The sequence below is a fragment of the Oncorhynchus tshawytscha genome, unplaced genomic scaffold, assembly GCF_018296145.1.
Source record: "Oncorhynchus tshawytscha isolate Ot180627B unplaced genomic scaffold, Otsh_v2.0 Un_contig_5008_pilon_pilon, whole genome shotgun sequence".
Classification (NCBI taxonomy): domain Eukaryota; kingdom Metazoa; phylum Chordata; class Actinopteri; order Salmoniformes; family Salmonidae; genus Oncorhynchus; species Oncorhynchus tshawytscha.
The window spans coordinates 1-15,945 of NW_024608542.1; the positions used below are offsets into that span (position 1 = coordinate 1).

The 15,945-nt window shown below is 45.6% G+C and overlaps 1 protein-coding gene across 1 annotated transcript; it reads left to right on the forward strand.

Annotated features, from left to right (window-relative positions):
- Positions 1 to 4,409: 4,409 nt before the first annotated feature.
- LOC112240711 lies at positions 4,410 to 7,014 on the forward strand. Its single transcript, XM_042313335.1, has 6 exons — positions 4,410 to 4,427; positions 4,530 to 5,331; positions 5,422 to 5,634; positions 5,730 to 6,067; positions 6,355 to 6,614; positions 6,744 to 7,014. The coding sequence occupies exons 1-6, from the start codon at positions 4,410 to 4,412 to the stop codon at positions 6,994 to 6,996; spliced, it is 1,884 nt and encodes a 627-aa protein (XP_042169269.1). The 3' UTR covers positions 6,997 to 7,014.
- The last annotated feature ends 8,931 nt before the right edge of the window (positions 7,015 to 15,945 follow it).

The following is a 15,945-nucleotide window of genomic DNA, read 5'->3' on the forward strand; positions in this document are numbered from 1 at the left end:
GCTATTCTCAGCGCGTTCTTCTCTGTTTCAAATGTTTCAAATGTTCCAAATACCCTCCTCCAATCAGAGCTTTAGCTTGTTTCAAATTGGAGAAAGAGAGCAAAAACCCACCAATGAAAAGTCTAGCTTGTTTCAAATGTTTTTCAGCCAATCATCACTCTCCGAAAGTCCTGGAACGTAACTTGACCACGTAACTTGACCACCCAAAAATATTTTCCGGCAGCCATTTTTTGATCATACCTACCCGGTGAGTATCTGTGGTAATTTCGCTTAATTTGCAAAGAAATCACATCAAGGACTATAAATGTGATGAAATATGACATTAACACCTCTAACCAACCGCATTTTTTTACTACAGAGGCTACCCGAACTGTGTAATTTAACAACGTCTGTAGATCGCTAGCTACTGTAGCTCTGATCATACCTACCCGGTGAGTATCTGTGGTAATTGCGCTTAATTTGCAAAGAAATCCACATCAAGGACTATAAATGTGATGAAATATGACATTAACACGTCTAGCCAACCGAATTGTTTGACTACAGGAGCTACCCAAACTGTGTAATTTAACAACATCTGTAGATCGCTAGCTACTGTAAAACCTTAGCTAACATCTATATCAACTCAAACTTGGAATTGTATACTATTTAATTGTCTATTTTCCTTCGTTTTTTTGATGGCATGCGTTTGAAGTGTATGTAGTTGAATGAATTGTATTGATGGTCATTGGGGCAAACGTGGCTTTCTATGATTTTGACTAAACTGAATTTAACTGCATATGAGCTAATAATCAACCTAACCCCTCTCCATATCACTAATATTTTCCTATACCCCCTCCCCCCTCACTGCTGTCCTCCTCCTAGCAGACTTATCAAACGTAAGTTCCTTTATATGTATCTAATATGGTTATGCTGTCACTTGTCACTGCACTCATCAGTCATGATAATAGTATTTTTCTTGTCTCCTAAGATGGAAAATCCTAGTTTCCGGTTCACACCCTCACAGGAGTTGGTCCTCAAGTCCACACCGCAGGCAGTTAAAGTGGCCGCTGACGGCCCCCCTGCTTCTGGTGCCCAGGGCCCTCCTGTGAGGGCTAAGAAGTGGGAGGAAGTGGAAGCAGAGGCTCGAGCCCGTGTCGTCTCCGAGGGAGGTGACCCCGGTGCAGAGATGGTCGTCCTGAGCCGGTGCACGGTTCAGTTCGGCAAGTACCGTGGTCAGACCTTCAAGTGGATGATGGAGAACGACGTGGGCTACATGGTGCACGTGGTAACAGTGCATCAGAAGGCGAGGGAGCGAGAGCGCAGTGTTTCCCAGCATCCCCTGATGGCCAACAAGGACGCCTTGACTCGCTACTCGTGCGCCTATCCGGCCTTCGCTGAGATGGTCAGGTTCAACCGGGCACACGAGGAAGCTAAAGTCCTGTCCTCCCAGCCAGGTGAGTTTGTTTGATTCTCCTCATTGTATGTAAGATGTAACTCTTTTGCTCTGACAGTTAATTGGTTCCTGTGCTGATTTCAGGCCAGGAGGGCAAGGCCCTTGTCGGCATTGGGAAGTACAAGTGGGACACGCTGCAGGACCTGTATGAGGCTACGGGTGCAGACAGGATAAAGTAAGGGGCGAGCGTCTTTTGTGTTTTCTATGTTCATCTCAGTGTGTTTTATGCAACATTTTACATCTGAAACGTTCCCTCTGCTGTGTCTCACACAGATATGTCAGGAGCATGAGGACGCAGACACCCCGTTATCCTGGGAGTGCGATGGCCGCCTTGATTGATTACATTCAGCGCAGAGACCGGGAGGGGGTAGCTGCTGTGGCCAGGCCCGCCGCAGCCAGCACCATCCCCGCCAGTAACACCCGGCCCAACAGTGCGACTACGTAAGTGTTACATATCTTAAAGGAAAATATAATTCTACTTGTTCCACACAGTTGGAAATGGTGACATATTTGCTGTTTTGTTTTCAAAGGCCTCTTGGTCCTGCGGTCTCTGCGTTCCTTTCAAGGCGCTCTCTCGCCCCAGAAGATGAAGAAACTCATTGCTTCTCAGCCTGCAGTTCAAGGTGAGTGTCTAGTTTCACATGTAAGATAAAAAATAAAACGTTTCGATAAGCTGTGTAGCTCCCAATCCTTTCTCTCTCCACGTGATATAGGGGTGTCTTTCCCTCGACCAGCACTGCTACCAACAGATATATCAGACGCAGAGCTGGTCAAAGCAGCTGATGACATAGACACATGTATGTTTTTACATCACTATTAATTGACACAGGACATTTGATAATTATTCAGTTCAAGTTTTTGCTGACATGTATTAAAGTGTTTTAAATATTTTTCCCTATCATCAGCCCAAGGAAATGTATTGGTAAGAGTCATCGGGGTTTTAGAGGAGAGTCACTGCATGTATGCACTATTACATATCTTACCTTGCCACTGTAGCTGTCATCCTGTATGTGGCTGTCATCCTGCATGTAGCTGTCATCCTGCATGTAGCTGTCATCCTGTATGTCACGTAATCATGACTTTCTATTTTCCATTTTAATCACTAATTTCATTTAAGTTTTTTACACTCACACTTGACCAACACTCATTTAATTATTTTGTTACATCCTATCACTGATTGATATTCATCTGGGCATGTTGGAATTGTGCTATTAACTTAATCACTGTTATCTACATTTGTAATATGTCTGTTCATTCATGCAAGCATTTATTCATTAATTTAACCTATTTATTTCTGTGTCACTGCAAAAGCCGTAGCCCTACAGCTCCACCCATCGCTCCCTCGGGCCTCTGCCTCCAAATGACCGAGCCCCGGTCCCTGCCCCGGTTCCTGACCCGGCCCCTGCTCCTGTCCTACTAGGGCGGAGCGAAGAGGAGGATTTGCCCCGGCAGTCCTTCCTGCCTCCAAGGCCCGCCTCAGAAAGTGCTGAGGTAAATTCATCAACTGTAATTACTCCACATTGTTAAGATATTAAACATTGAACACAGTTGTCTTGTCTCCTGCGTCCTCTCTCCCTGTCCGTTTCTCTTAAACATCACCATCCCTTCTCCCCCATCACTCTCTCCTCTCACTCAGCTGCTGCTTCCAGAGAGTTGGCGTTCATCTCTCACCAAGGAGCAGCAGCGGTGGATCGGCCGCACGCTGTTCACCAGGAACAGCTTTGGGAGGTCGACACTCACCACTGACCTGGTCACGTGGTGGAACCCTCCCGAACCACGGCCGATCTACAATCAGCCACCCGCATCCCCCGACCCCTTCTTCGCATGTCAGCTGTCATAACCCTCCCCAACCACAGCCGATCTACAATCATCCGCCCGCATCCCCCGAGCCCTTCTTCGCATGTCAGCTGTCATAACCCTCCCCAACCACAGCCGATCTACAATCAGCCACCCCATCCCCCTGCATCCCATAAGCCCCAATCAGCCACCTGCATCCCCGAGCCCTTCGCATGTCAGCTGTCATAACCCTCCCCAACCACAGCCGATCTACAATCAGCCACCTGCATCCCCCGAGCCCTTCTTCGCATGTCAGCTGTCATAACCCTCCCCAACCACAGCCGATCTACAATCAGCCACCTGCATCCCCCGTGCCCTTCTTCGCATGTCAGCTGTCATAACCCTCCCCAACCACAGCCGATCTACAATCAGCCGCCTGCATCCCCGAGCCCTTCTTCACATGTCAGCTGTCATAACCCTCCCCAACCACAGCCGATCTACAATCAGCCACCTGCATCCCCCGAGCCCTTCTTCACATGTCAGCTGTTCCTTTGGATGCCCGTACGTATATGGGCATACAGGCTGGCATGTCCCCAGTCTGGGTGCAGAGGCACACTGTGCAAGGCTGGGCTCTACAAGACCATCCGGAGGGTCTTGGACATCGACCGCTGGTATCTCATGGCCACTGAGTACCTGGAATGCGGCCGGTGTAAGAAGAAGGTCGCGGGGTGGTCACGGGACCTTGTCAGTCAGCTGGACGCTCGGCATCGCTGGCAGTTTCCAGCAATATTGACATACAAGTAAGTTCACAAGAATTTTGTGAGTTAGTAATGAAGTCAAATTAATTGCATGTCATTCATATGCTTTCTCTCTCTCTCTCTTTCTCTCTCCTCTAGGCTGTCCTGTGACCTGCGGGTTGTGAGGATGCTGAGGTCGCGCACTTTGGGGAACAGTGCGTCACAGACCTACAGCAAGCTGTGTGAAAGTCACAGCGAGTCCTGGATGCGGAGTTGTATACGGTACCTCGGGGAGTGCAAGCAGTTTCTGGCCTTGGGCATTGGGCGGCAGTTCACTGATCCACCGGAGATGCCCCCGGGTGCCCTCACCCGTCTGGCTGCTGACGGTCTACAGCCGTGACGTGCTGTCGCGGCTGGACGAGGTGAAGGCCAGGGTCACCTCCGTCTTTGGGTCCATCTTAGAGATGGACTCTACCAAGAAGGTGAGTTTTCACTTAAAAATGTGAAGATGAGTCATGTCTGATTTTTTATATCTATATTTAAATAATGTCTTTACCTTTCTGTCTTTGTGTGTCTGTCTCCAGGTGACTAAAAAGCTCGCGAGTACCGCTGCAGACACAGCCGCCTGGGTTACCAACGTCGGTAACGAGCATGGGCAGGTCCTCGTCAGTGTCCTCACTGCCGGTGAGGGTGAGGGCCTGCTCCCCATGGCGGCTGGTCTCATGGAGCGGTACCGGCTCCCCGGGAGGCGCCCCCCCAGCTCATGTACGTGGACCGAGACTGCTGCTCCAGCTTCGGAGGATCAAAAACAGCTGTACAATGACTGGGACCAGCTGGTTGTTCGGCTGGACATCTGGCACCTGATGTGGCGGTTCGCGTCAGGTGTCACCACTGAGAGCCACCAGCTCTACGGTCCCTTCATGCGGCAGCTGTCAGCCTGCATCTTTGAGTGGGATGCAGGCGATGTCCGCCGACTGCTGGAGGCCAAGAGGTCTGAGCTGGAGGGGAAGCACGGGATGGTCGGCCTCACCGAGGCAGAGGTTTCGAGGAAGATCGGCAGGAAGGAGATTGCGCTTCACTGTCGGCGTCGTACGCGTGGAGCTGCGGCGACCGAAGTCCTTCTCCTTGACCTCCTCGAGACCTTCAACAGCGAGAGGTCAGGGGTCGACACCCTGGGCATCCCGTTGCTGGACTCCATCCGCATCCAGGCAATCTGGAAAGAGCAGAGGCGCCACCTCCACTGCATACAGGACCCACCCGGTGTACAGTTGTACACCGAGACCGGCAAAATCACCAAGGGCGGCGTGATGTTGCCGGTTTATCGCTGCGCACGGGGCTCCACATCCTTGGAGTCATTCCATCTCCACCTCAACCGGTTCATCCCAGGTAATTGTCATTGTGGAGCTTAAAGTAATGCTTAATGTTTAATGTTAACAGCAACAGCTCTCCCACCCTAATCGTGCATTGTTCTCTCAGGTACCAGGGCAAATGCAATGCATTTCCAGGCATTCCTGTTGGATGGACTGGTGAGGTGGAACGAGGACCGTGCGCAGGCAGCAGTGGAGGGAAAGAACAGGCAGCCCCTGCTCTCCTACAGTGGCCACCTGCAGCACATCCTTAACCTTAGCAGCCAAAGGGTGCTTGGCAAGGAACAGGTTAAGGACTACTCCAAGCCTAGCGAGTACACAGGTAAGTCAAGTAAGAGAATGAACATTTACATCAGTTACATTAATTACATCCCATTAACACTTCTCTACTCTGCTTTTTATTTTTTTATTTCATAGGGGAACTCCTCGGAGTGGAGTACCTGTACTCGCAGACTGGCAGAGTGCTGCAGGATGTCAGCGGGGACCCTGACCTTCCGGAAGAGGCAGCCGCCGTCGAGCAGCTCGACGAGGAGGACGAGGGCTTTCAGGAGGAGGATGTAGACCAGACAGTCCACATCCCTCATGTCCCTCGTATGAGCGCCCCGTCCTCAAGCTCAGCGGCACCTCTGTCAGGGGAACCCGCTGACGCACCCAGGTCTGGGCCATCCAGTCCCACCGCCCCTGAAGACGGAAGCTCTCATGAGGCCCCTGGTCGACACTGTTCTCCTCACCCTGACCACTCCTCTGATTCAGAGGTAATTATACTTGACCTTTTGTGTTGGTAAAAAAATACATGCTATTGCAACCTCTTTTAAATAAGGAATTGAGACAAACTCAAGACACAAGTTTTGGGTGTTTAATAACAAGGATGCCATCGGCTGAGTGCAAACATTTTAGAAAGCTCACAACACAAGAGTTTCATTTTAAAAGAATCCATCAGTGTGATTTTCTGTTAGTTACACAATGTAAAATAACATCTATTCCTTTGTAGAAACATCTTAAGTGTTACCCTAAATGTAGGACATTATCTCTTTATCTTCAGGAGGAGACTAAAGGCCCTGATGCAATGCCAGGCTACCAGCATGTCCGCAGGCTTGCCAGGGCCTTGGTGGGGGTGTGGAACCGTCAGGGGTTGTCGGACCGCAGGGTAGACGGTCTGGTGGCACTGTGGCTGGTGCTGCCAGACTTCGACAAACAGCGCTTGATCTACCCTGCCCGACACCAGGAGAGGATCGTTCAGGGGCGGTTCAAAGCAACAAAGGGGAAGTCGTCCATTGTCCTAGGAAAAGACTCTCTCCAACGGTATGTTGTTAGTGTTCATGTCCTCCACCTTACTATTTTATTGCCTGCCTCTACATTAAATGCATATGAAGGTCAGGCGATGGCTATCATTTTTCAATGTTCTCTAATTATTTATCTCCTCTGTTTCAGTTGCCTTCTCGGACTCAACTCGGGCCCTGCAAATTGGCCGGGCACTAGCCGTTTGGTGGAGGCCATTTGCAGTCAGCTCTGTCAAATCCATCCCAGCGCCACGCAGTCTGCCGGCGTCAAGAAGAGCAGGTGGGCGCTCATTCTGGCAGACTACGTGGGCATCAGGGAGGCAGTGCTGAACAGCCCGAGGTTGATGGCCCAGACCAACCTTCAGCTCTTTGAGCTGAATCAAAGAACCATTAGTCAGTGGTAAGACATTAACTTATGAAGGACTTGTTACATGTGTGACGTGACTAATGACCATCTGAGTGACAGCTTGTTTGTTTTCTCTCCCTGTTTCAGGTTCCCGGTGTCAGAAGGAGAGGGAGAGGATGGTGCTGCAGCAGCGATTGGGGCTCGCTGCTGCCCCCAGCGTCACCACCCACCCCCTGAATCCAGGCAATCTTCTCTTTCCCTACGCCCCCCGGTCCCACACGCCCACCTGGAGCAACAGCCCCTCCACTTCCTGGCCCCTCCCAAACCCTGCAAGCCCTCCACTAACTGGCCCCTCCCAAACCCTGCAAGCCTTCCACTTCCTGGCCCCTCCCAAACCCTGCAAGCCCTCCACTTCCTGGCCCCTCCCAAACCCTGCAAGCCCTCCAGTGCCAACGACAATGGCGGAGGACAAAGAGGAGGGGAGAAAGGCAACGCGAGCAGTATGTCTGCTCCAGATGTGGGTTGCCGAGGGAGACGGGGCACAGCCGCTTCGGCAGAGTGTCGTTCTGCTCTGTTGCTGGGGGTAAGACCGTGGCCCAGTGGCTGGAGGAAATGAAGGACGCGAAGGGGAGAGGTGAAGAACAATAAGGGGAGAGGTGAAGGACGCTAAGGGGAGAGGTGAAGGACACTAAGGGGAGAGGTGAAGGACGCTAAGAGGAGAGGTGAAGGACACTAAGGGGAGAGGTGAAGGACACTGAGGGGAGAGGTGAAGGACACTAAGGGGAGAGGTGAAGGACACTAAGGGGAGAGGTGAAAGACACTGAGCCACTGGCTGTGATGGTCGGACGTTTTTATTTGTAAATAGTTCACTGTTCCCCTCTACCTGGACCAAGACCTTGAGCGCGGTGTAGAGGCTTGTGTGTGTTGAGGACCCTCAGAGCTATATTGTCTGTAGTCTATAAGACTACTGGTAGGGTAACCCATGGTAGGCAGTTCTGAGGCGAGACACCAGACTAACATCGGTCCGTTCCCAAACAAAATCCTGTAAAAAAAAAGGATTGACATTAAATATTCATTTATTTAATGTTAATTGGATTTGGACTAACCCATGGTAGGCAGGTCTGAGGCGAGACACCAGACTAACGTCGGTCCCAAGCAAAATGTTTTATGAGCATGTGAACATTTTATTTACATAGTTCAAAGTTCATAGTTATTTACATAGTATAGCGAAGACAGACAGACAGAATCGTGATGCACCTGTTAAGAAAAAGAGATAGACATTAAAATATACAAATATATATATTTTTTATTTATTTTATTTATTTCACCTTTATTTAACCAGGTAGGCTAGTTGAGAACAAGTTCTCATTTGCAACTGCGACCTGGCCAAGATAAAGCATAGCAGTGTGAACAGACAACACAGAGTTACACATGGAGTAATCAATTAACAAGTCAATAACACAGTAGAAAAAAAGGGGAGTCTATATACATTGTGTGCAAAAGGCATGAGGAGGTAGGCGAATAATTACAATTTTGCAGATTAATAACACTGGAGTGATAAATGATCAGATGGTCATGTACAGGTAGAGATATTGGTGTGCAAAATAGCAGAAAAGTAAATAAATAAAAACAGTATGGGGATGAGGTAGGTAAAAATGGGTGGGCTATTTACCGATAGACTATGTACAGCTGCAGCGATCGGTTAACTGCTCAGATAGCAGATGTTTGAAGTTGGTGAGGAGATAAAAGTCTCCAACTTCAGCGATTTTTGCAATTCGTTCCAGTCACAGGCAGCAGAGAACTGGAACGAAAGGCGGCCAAATGAGGTGTTGGCTTTAGGGATGATCAGTGAGATACACCTGCTGGAGCGCGTGCTACGGATGGGTGTTGCCATCGTGACCAGTGAACTGAGATAAGGCGGAGCTTTACCTAGCATGGACTTGTAGATGACCTGGAGCCAGTGGGTCTGGCGACGAATATGTAGCGAGGGCCAGCCGACTAGAGCATACAAGTCGCAGTGGTGGGTGGTATAAGGTGCTTTAGTGACAAAACGGATGGCACTGTGATAAACTGCATCCAGTTTGCTGAGTAGAGTGTTGGAAGCAATTTTGTAGATGACATCGCCGAAGTCGAGGATCGGTAGGATAGTCAGTTTTACTAGGGTAAGTTTGGCGGCGTGAGTGAAGGAGGCTTTGTTGCGGAATAGAAAGCCGATTCTTGATTTGATTTTCGATTGGAGATATTTGATATGAGTCTGGAAGGAGAGTTTACAGTCTAGCCAGACACCTAGGTACTTATAGATGTCCACATATTCAAGGTCGGAACCATCCAGGGTGGTGATGCTGGTCAGGCGTGCGGGTGCAGGCAGCGGACTGTTGAAAAGCATGCATTTGGTTTTACTAGCGTTTAAGAGCAGTTGGAGGCCACGGAAGGAGTGTTGTATGGCATTGAAGCTCGTTTGGAGGTTAGATAGCACAGTGTCCAAGGACGGGCCGGAAGTATATAGAATGGTGTCGTCTGCGTAGAGGTGGATCAGGGAATCGCCCGCAGCAAGAGCAACATCATTGATATATACAGAGAAAAGAGTCGGCCCGAGGATTGAACCCTGTGGCACCCCCATAGAGACTGCCAGAGGACCGGACAGCATGCCCTCCAATTTGACACACTGAACTCTGTCTGCAAAGTAATTGGTGAACCAGGCAAGGCAGTCATCCGAAAAACCGAGGCTACTGAGTCTGCCGATAAGAATATGGTGATTGACAGAGTCGAAAGCCTTGGCAAGGTCGATGAAGACGGCTGCACAGTACTGTCTTTTATCGATGGCGGTTATGATATCGTTTAGTACCTTGAGCGTGGCTGAGGTGCACCCGTGACTGGCTCGGAAAACCTGATTGCACAGCGGAGAAGGTACGGTGGGATTCGAGATGGTCAGTGACCTGTTTGTTGACTTGGCTTTCGAAGACCTTAGATAGGCAGGGCAGGATGGATATAGGTCTGTAACAGTTTGGGTCCAGGGTGTCTCCCCCTTTGAAGAGGGGGATGACTGCGGCAGCTTTCCAATCCTTGGAGATCTCAGACGATATGAAAGAGAGGTTGAACAGGCTGGTAATAGGGGTTGCGACAATGGCGGCGGATAGTTTCAGAAATAGAGGGTCCAGATTGTCAAGCCCAGCTGATTTGTACGGGTCCAGGTTTTGCAGCTCTTTCAGAAAATCTGCTATCTGGATTTGGGTAAAGGAGAACCTGGAGAGGCTTGGGCGAGTAGCTGCATGGGGGGGGCTGTTGGCCGAGGTTGGAGTAGCCAGGCGGAAGGCATGGCCAGCTGTTGAGAAATGCTTGTTGAAGTTTTCGATAATCATGGATTTATCGGTGGTGACCGTGTTACCTAGCCTCAGTGCAGTGGGCAGCTGGGAGGAGGTGCTCTTGTTCTCCATGGACTTCACAGTGTCCCAGAACTTTTTGGAGTTGGAGCTACAGGATGCAAACTTCTGCCTGAAGAAGCTGGCCTTAGCTTTCCTGACTGACTGCGTGTATTGGTTCCTGACTTCCCTGAACAGTTGCATATCGCGGGGACTATTCGATGCTATTGCAGTCCACCACAGGATATTTTTGTGACTTGATGTTAAATTATAAACATTAAAATATACAAATACAAAGCAAACATGATTTCTCATTTCATATCATGAAAACTCAACTTCATGGTAGAGCTAAATGTTTTTTTTCAACAGCAGTTTTTTTTATTTCACCTTTATTTAACCATCATAATGGTAGTTTAACCAGGTAGGCCAGTTGAGAACAAGTTCTCATTTACAACTGCGACCTGGCCAAGATAAAGCAAAGCAGTGCGATACAGACAAGAACACAGAGTTACACATGGAGTAATTAATAAACAAGCCAATGACACAAACAAATAAACATGGAATAAACAATAAACAAGCCAATAACACAATTAACAACTTACTGACGCAGTAGAAAAAAAGAAAGTATATATACAGTGTGTGCAAAAGGCATGAGGAGGTAGGCAATAAATAGGCCATAGGAGCGAAGAATTACAATTTAGCAGATTAACACTGGAGTGATACATGGGCAGATGATGTGCAAGTAGAGATACTGGTGTGCAAAAGAGCAGAAAAGTAAATAAAAACAGTATGGGGATGAGGTAGGTGGATTGGTGGGGCTATTTACAGATGGACTATGTTGAGCTGCAGCGATTGGTTTGCTGCTCAGATAGCTCTTATAGCAGTAGCGATAACACATAGGTTAAACAATATAAGGCATGAATAGCTTAACTTGTGCAAGTATAAACATTTTTGTCCACAGGTCAGTGGCCCAGATGCACTTTCTTCAAACTGCTCTTGATGGTGTAACGCCAACCAATCAGCTCCAGGCGCAAATGCATATTAACTTCAGGATTGGTCTGTCCCCCTCGGGACGGTTGATTTAACATAGGCTAATGAGATTAGCATGAGGTTGTAAGTAACAAGAACATTTCCCAGGACATAGACATATCTGATATTGGCAGAAATCTTAAATTCTTGTTAATCTAACTGCACTGTCTAATTTACAGAAGCTATTACAGTGAAAGAATACCATGCTATTGTTTGAGGAGAGTGCACAGTTTTGAACATGAATAGTTAATTAACAAACTAAGCACATTTTGGCAGTCTTCATACAATTTTTTTTTACAGAAATGCAATGGTTCATTGGATCAGACTAAAACTTTGCATGTACGCTGCTGCCATGTAGATTGCACCTGGGCTGGAATGGCCTTTCTCTTGCATTTCAAAGATGGTACAAAAAAGTTGTTTTTTTCTTTGTATTATCTTTTACCAGATCTAATGTGTTACATTCTCCTGCATTCCAGATCTAATGTGTTACATTCTCCTGCATTCCAGATCTAATGTGTTACATTCTCCTGCATTCCAGATCTAATGTGTTACATTCTCCTGCATTCCAGATCTAATGTGTTACATTCTCCTGCATTCCAGATCTAATGTGTTACATTCTCCTGCATTCCAGATCTAATGTGTTACATTCTCCTGCATTCCAGATCTAATGTGTTACATTCTCCTGCATTCCAGATCTAATGTGTTACATTCTCCTGCATTCCAGATCTAATGTGTTACATTCTCCTGCATTCCAGATCTAATGTGTTACATTCTCAGATCTGTTACATTCTCCAGCATTCCAGATCTAATGTGTTACATTCTCCTGCATTCCAGATCTAATGTGTTACATTCTCCTGCATTCCAGATCTAATGTGTTACATTCTCCTGCATTCCAGATCTAATGTGTTACATTCTCCTGCATTCCAGATCTAATGTATTCTCCATTCCTCTAATGTGTTACATTCTCCTGCATTCCAGATCTAATGTGTTATATTCTCCTGCATTCCAGATCTAATGTGTTACATTCTCCTGCATTCCAGATCTAATGTGTTATATTCTCCTGCATTCCAGATCTAATGTGTTACATTCTCCTGCATTCCAGATCTAATGTGTTACATTCTCCTGCATTCCAGATCTAATGTGTTACATTCTCCTGCATTCCAGATCCTGCATTCCAGATCTAATGTGTTACATTCTCCTGCATTATCATTCTCCTGCATTCCAGATCTAATGTGTTACATTCTCCTGCATTCCAGATCTAATGTGTTACATTCTCCTCATTCCAGATCTGTTACATTCTCCTGCATTCCAGATCTAATGTGTTACATTCTCCTGCATTCCAGATCTAATGTGTTACATTCCAGATCTAATGTGTTACATTCTCCTGCATTCCAGATCTAATGTGTTACATTCTCCTGCATTCCAGATCTATTCTCCTGCATTCCAGATCTAATGTGTTACATTCTCCTGCATTCCAGATCATGTTATATTCTCCTGCATTCAGATCTAATGTTTACATTCTCCTGCATTCCAGATCTAATGTGTTATATTCTCCTGCATTCCAGATCTAATGTGTTACATTCTCCTGCATTCCAGATCTAATGTGTTACATTCTCCTGCATTCCAGATCTAATGTGTTACATTCTCCTGCATTCCAGATCTAATGTGTTACATTCTCCTGCATTCCAGATCTAATGTGTTACACATTTCTACATTCCTGCATTCCAGATCTAATGTGTTACATTCTCCTGCATTCCAGATCTAATGTGTTACATTCTCCTGCATTCCAGATCTAATGTGTTACATTCTCCTGCATTCCAGATCTAATGTGTTACATTCTCCTGCATTCCAGATCTAATGTGTTACATTCTCCTGCATTCCAGATCTAATGTGTTACATTCTCCTGCATTCCAGATCTAATGTGTTACATTCTCCTGCATTCCAGATCTAATGTGTTACATTCTCCTGCATTCCAGATCTAATGTGTTACATTCTCCTGCATTCCAGATCTAATGTGTTACATTCTCCTGCATTCCAGATCTAATGTGTTATATTCTCCTGCATTCCAGATCTAATGTGTTACATTCTCCTGCATTCCAGATCTAATGTGTTACATTCTCCTGCATTCCAGATCTAATGTGTTACATTCTCCTGCATTCCAGATCTAATGTGTTACATTCTCCTGCATTCTCCTGCATTCCAGATCTAATGTGTTACATTCTCCTGCATTCCAGATCTAATGTGTTACATTCTCCTGCATTCCAGATCTAATGTGTTACATTCTCCTGCATTCAGATCTAATGTTTACATTGCATTCCAGATCTAATGTGTTATATTCTCCTGCATTCCAGATCTAATGTGTTACATTCTCCTGCATTCCAGATCTAATGTGTTATATTCTCCTGCATTCCAGATCTAATGTGTTATATTCTCCTGCATTCCAGATCTAATGTGTTATATTCTCCTGCATTCCAGATCTAATGTGTTACATTCTCCTGCATTCCAGATCTAATGTGTTACATTCTCCTGCATTCCAGATCTAATGTGTTACATTCTCCTGCATTCCAGATCTAATGTGTTACATTCTCCTGCATTCCAGATCTAATGTGTTACATTCTCCTGCATTCCAGATCTAATGTGTTACATTCTCCTGCATTCCAGATCTAATGTGTTACATTCTCCTGCATTCCAGATCTAATGTGTTACATTCTCCTGCATTCCAGATCTAATGTGTTACATTCTCCTGCATTCCAGATCTAATGTGTTATATTCTCCTGCATTCCAGATCTAATGTGTTACATTCTCCTGCATTCCAGATCTAATGTGTTATATTCTCCTGCATTCCAGATCTAATGTGTTATATTCTCCTGCATTCCAGATCTAATGTGTTATATTCTCCTGCATTCAGATCAGATTCTCCTGCATTCCAGATCTAATGTGTTACATTCTCCTGCATTCCAGATCTAATGTGTTACATTCTCCTGCATTCCAGATCTAATGTGTTATATTCTCCTGCATTCCAGATCTAATGTGCATTATCATTCTCCTGCATTCCAGATCTAATGTGTTATATTCTCCTGCATTCCAGATCTAATGTGTTATATTCTCCTGCATTCCAGATCTAATGTGTTATATTCTCCTGCATTCCAGATCTAATGTGTTACATTCTCCTAATGTTACATTGCATTCCAGATCTAATGTGTTATATTCTCCTGCATTCCAGATCTAATGTGTTACATTCTCCTGCATTCCAGATCTAATGTGTTACATTCTCCTGCATTCCAGATCTAATGTGTTACATTCTCCTGCATTCCAGATCTAATGTGTTATATTCTCCTGCATTCCAGATCTAATGTGTTACATTCTCCTGCATTCCAGATCTAATGTGTTATATTCTCCTGCATTCCAGATCTAATGTGTTACATTCATTCTCCTGCATTCCAGATCTAATGTGTTACATTCTCCTGCATTCCAGATCTAATGTGTTATATTCTCCTGCATTCCAGATCTAATGTGTTACATTCTCCTGCATTCCAGATCTAATGTGTTACATTCTCCTGCATTCCAGATCAGATCTAATGTGTTATATTCTCCTGCATTCCAGATCTAATGTGTTACATTCTCCTGCATTCCAGATCTAATGTGTTTTATTCTCCTGCATTCCAGATCTAATGTGTTACATTCTCCTGCATTCCAGATCTAATGTGTTACATTCTCCTGCATTCCAGATCTAATGTGTTATATTCTCCTGCATTCCAGATCTAATGTGTTATATTCTCCTGCATTCCAGATCTAATGTGTTACATTCTCCTGCATTCCAGATCTAATGTGTTATATTCTCCTGCATTCCAGATCTAATGTGTTATATTCTCCTGCATTCCTTTCACATTTCCACAAACGTCAGTGTTTCCTTTCAAATGGTACCAAGAAGGCAGGCAGTTAGATTTGCGTTTGTCATTTTAGGCGAAAATTGAAGAAAAAAAAAGGGGGCATGTGCTTATAGAGGTTTTGAGCACCCGGTCAAAGAGTGATAACAGGCACAGAAGCTCAGTCTAACAGTAGGAGTTTTAATGATGAACCAGAGTATACAGAGTCTGTGTACAGAGGTAAACAGGATGAAAGAGAGCATTATTTCAATATAAATCCAATTAACAATATACATGAAATAATAAATTATCAGCTCAATCTCTATACACAATTTACAATGATAGAAAAATAACATCATAATTCCTCCCATTAAAGTTAACATTACAACACCAACTGGGCACATAATAGTAATAGGAGAACTGGTGAGGTAATGCATTACCTCCATTGATCTTTTGAGCCAAAATAAAAAATAAAACATGTATTTTGTGTATTCTGAACTATGTAACTCCTATCTTCTGATCATTCCTCAATCTCCCAGATGTCTTCTTTCCAAATATACCACGTTTTAGCATGTCAGGATAATGTAATTACACATGAAATAGCAGTTACTTTTGGTTATGTCTATTTAGGTTGGAAACCTACATTTTGATTTCATGTGTGTCTCATAAGTTTCTAAATTCCCTTACCGGGTATAACTCTTCCCACACTGCAAGCATTGGAATGGCTTCTCTCGTGTGTATTCTCTTATGCAC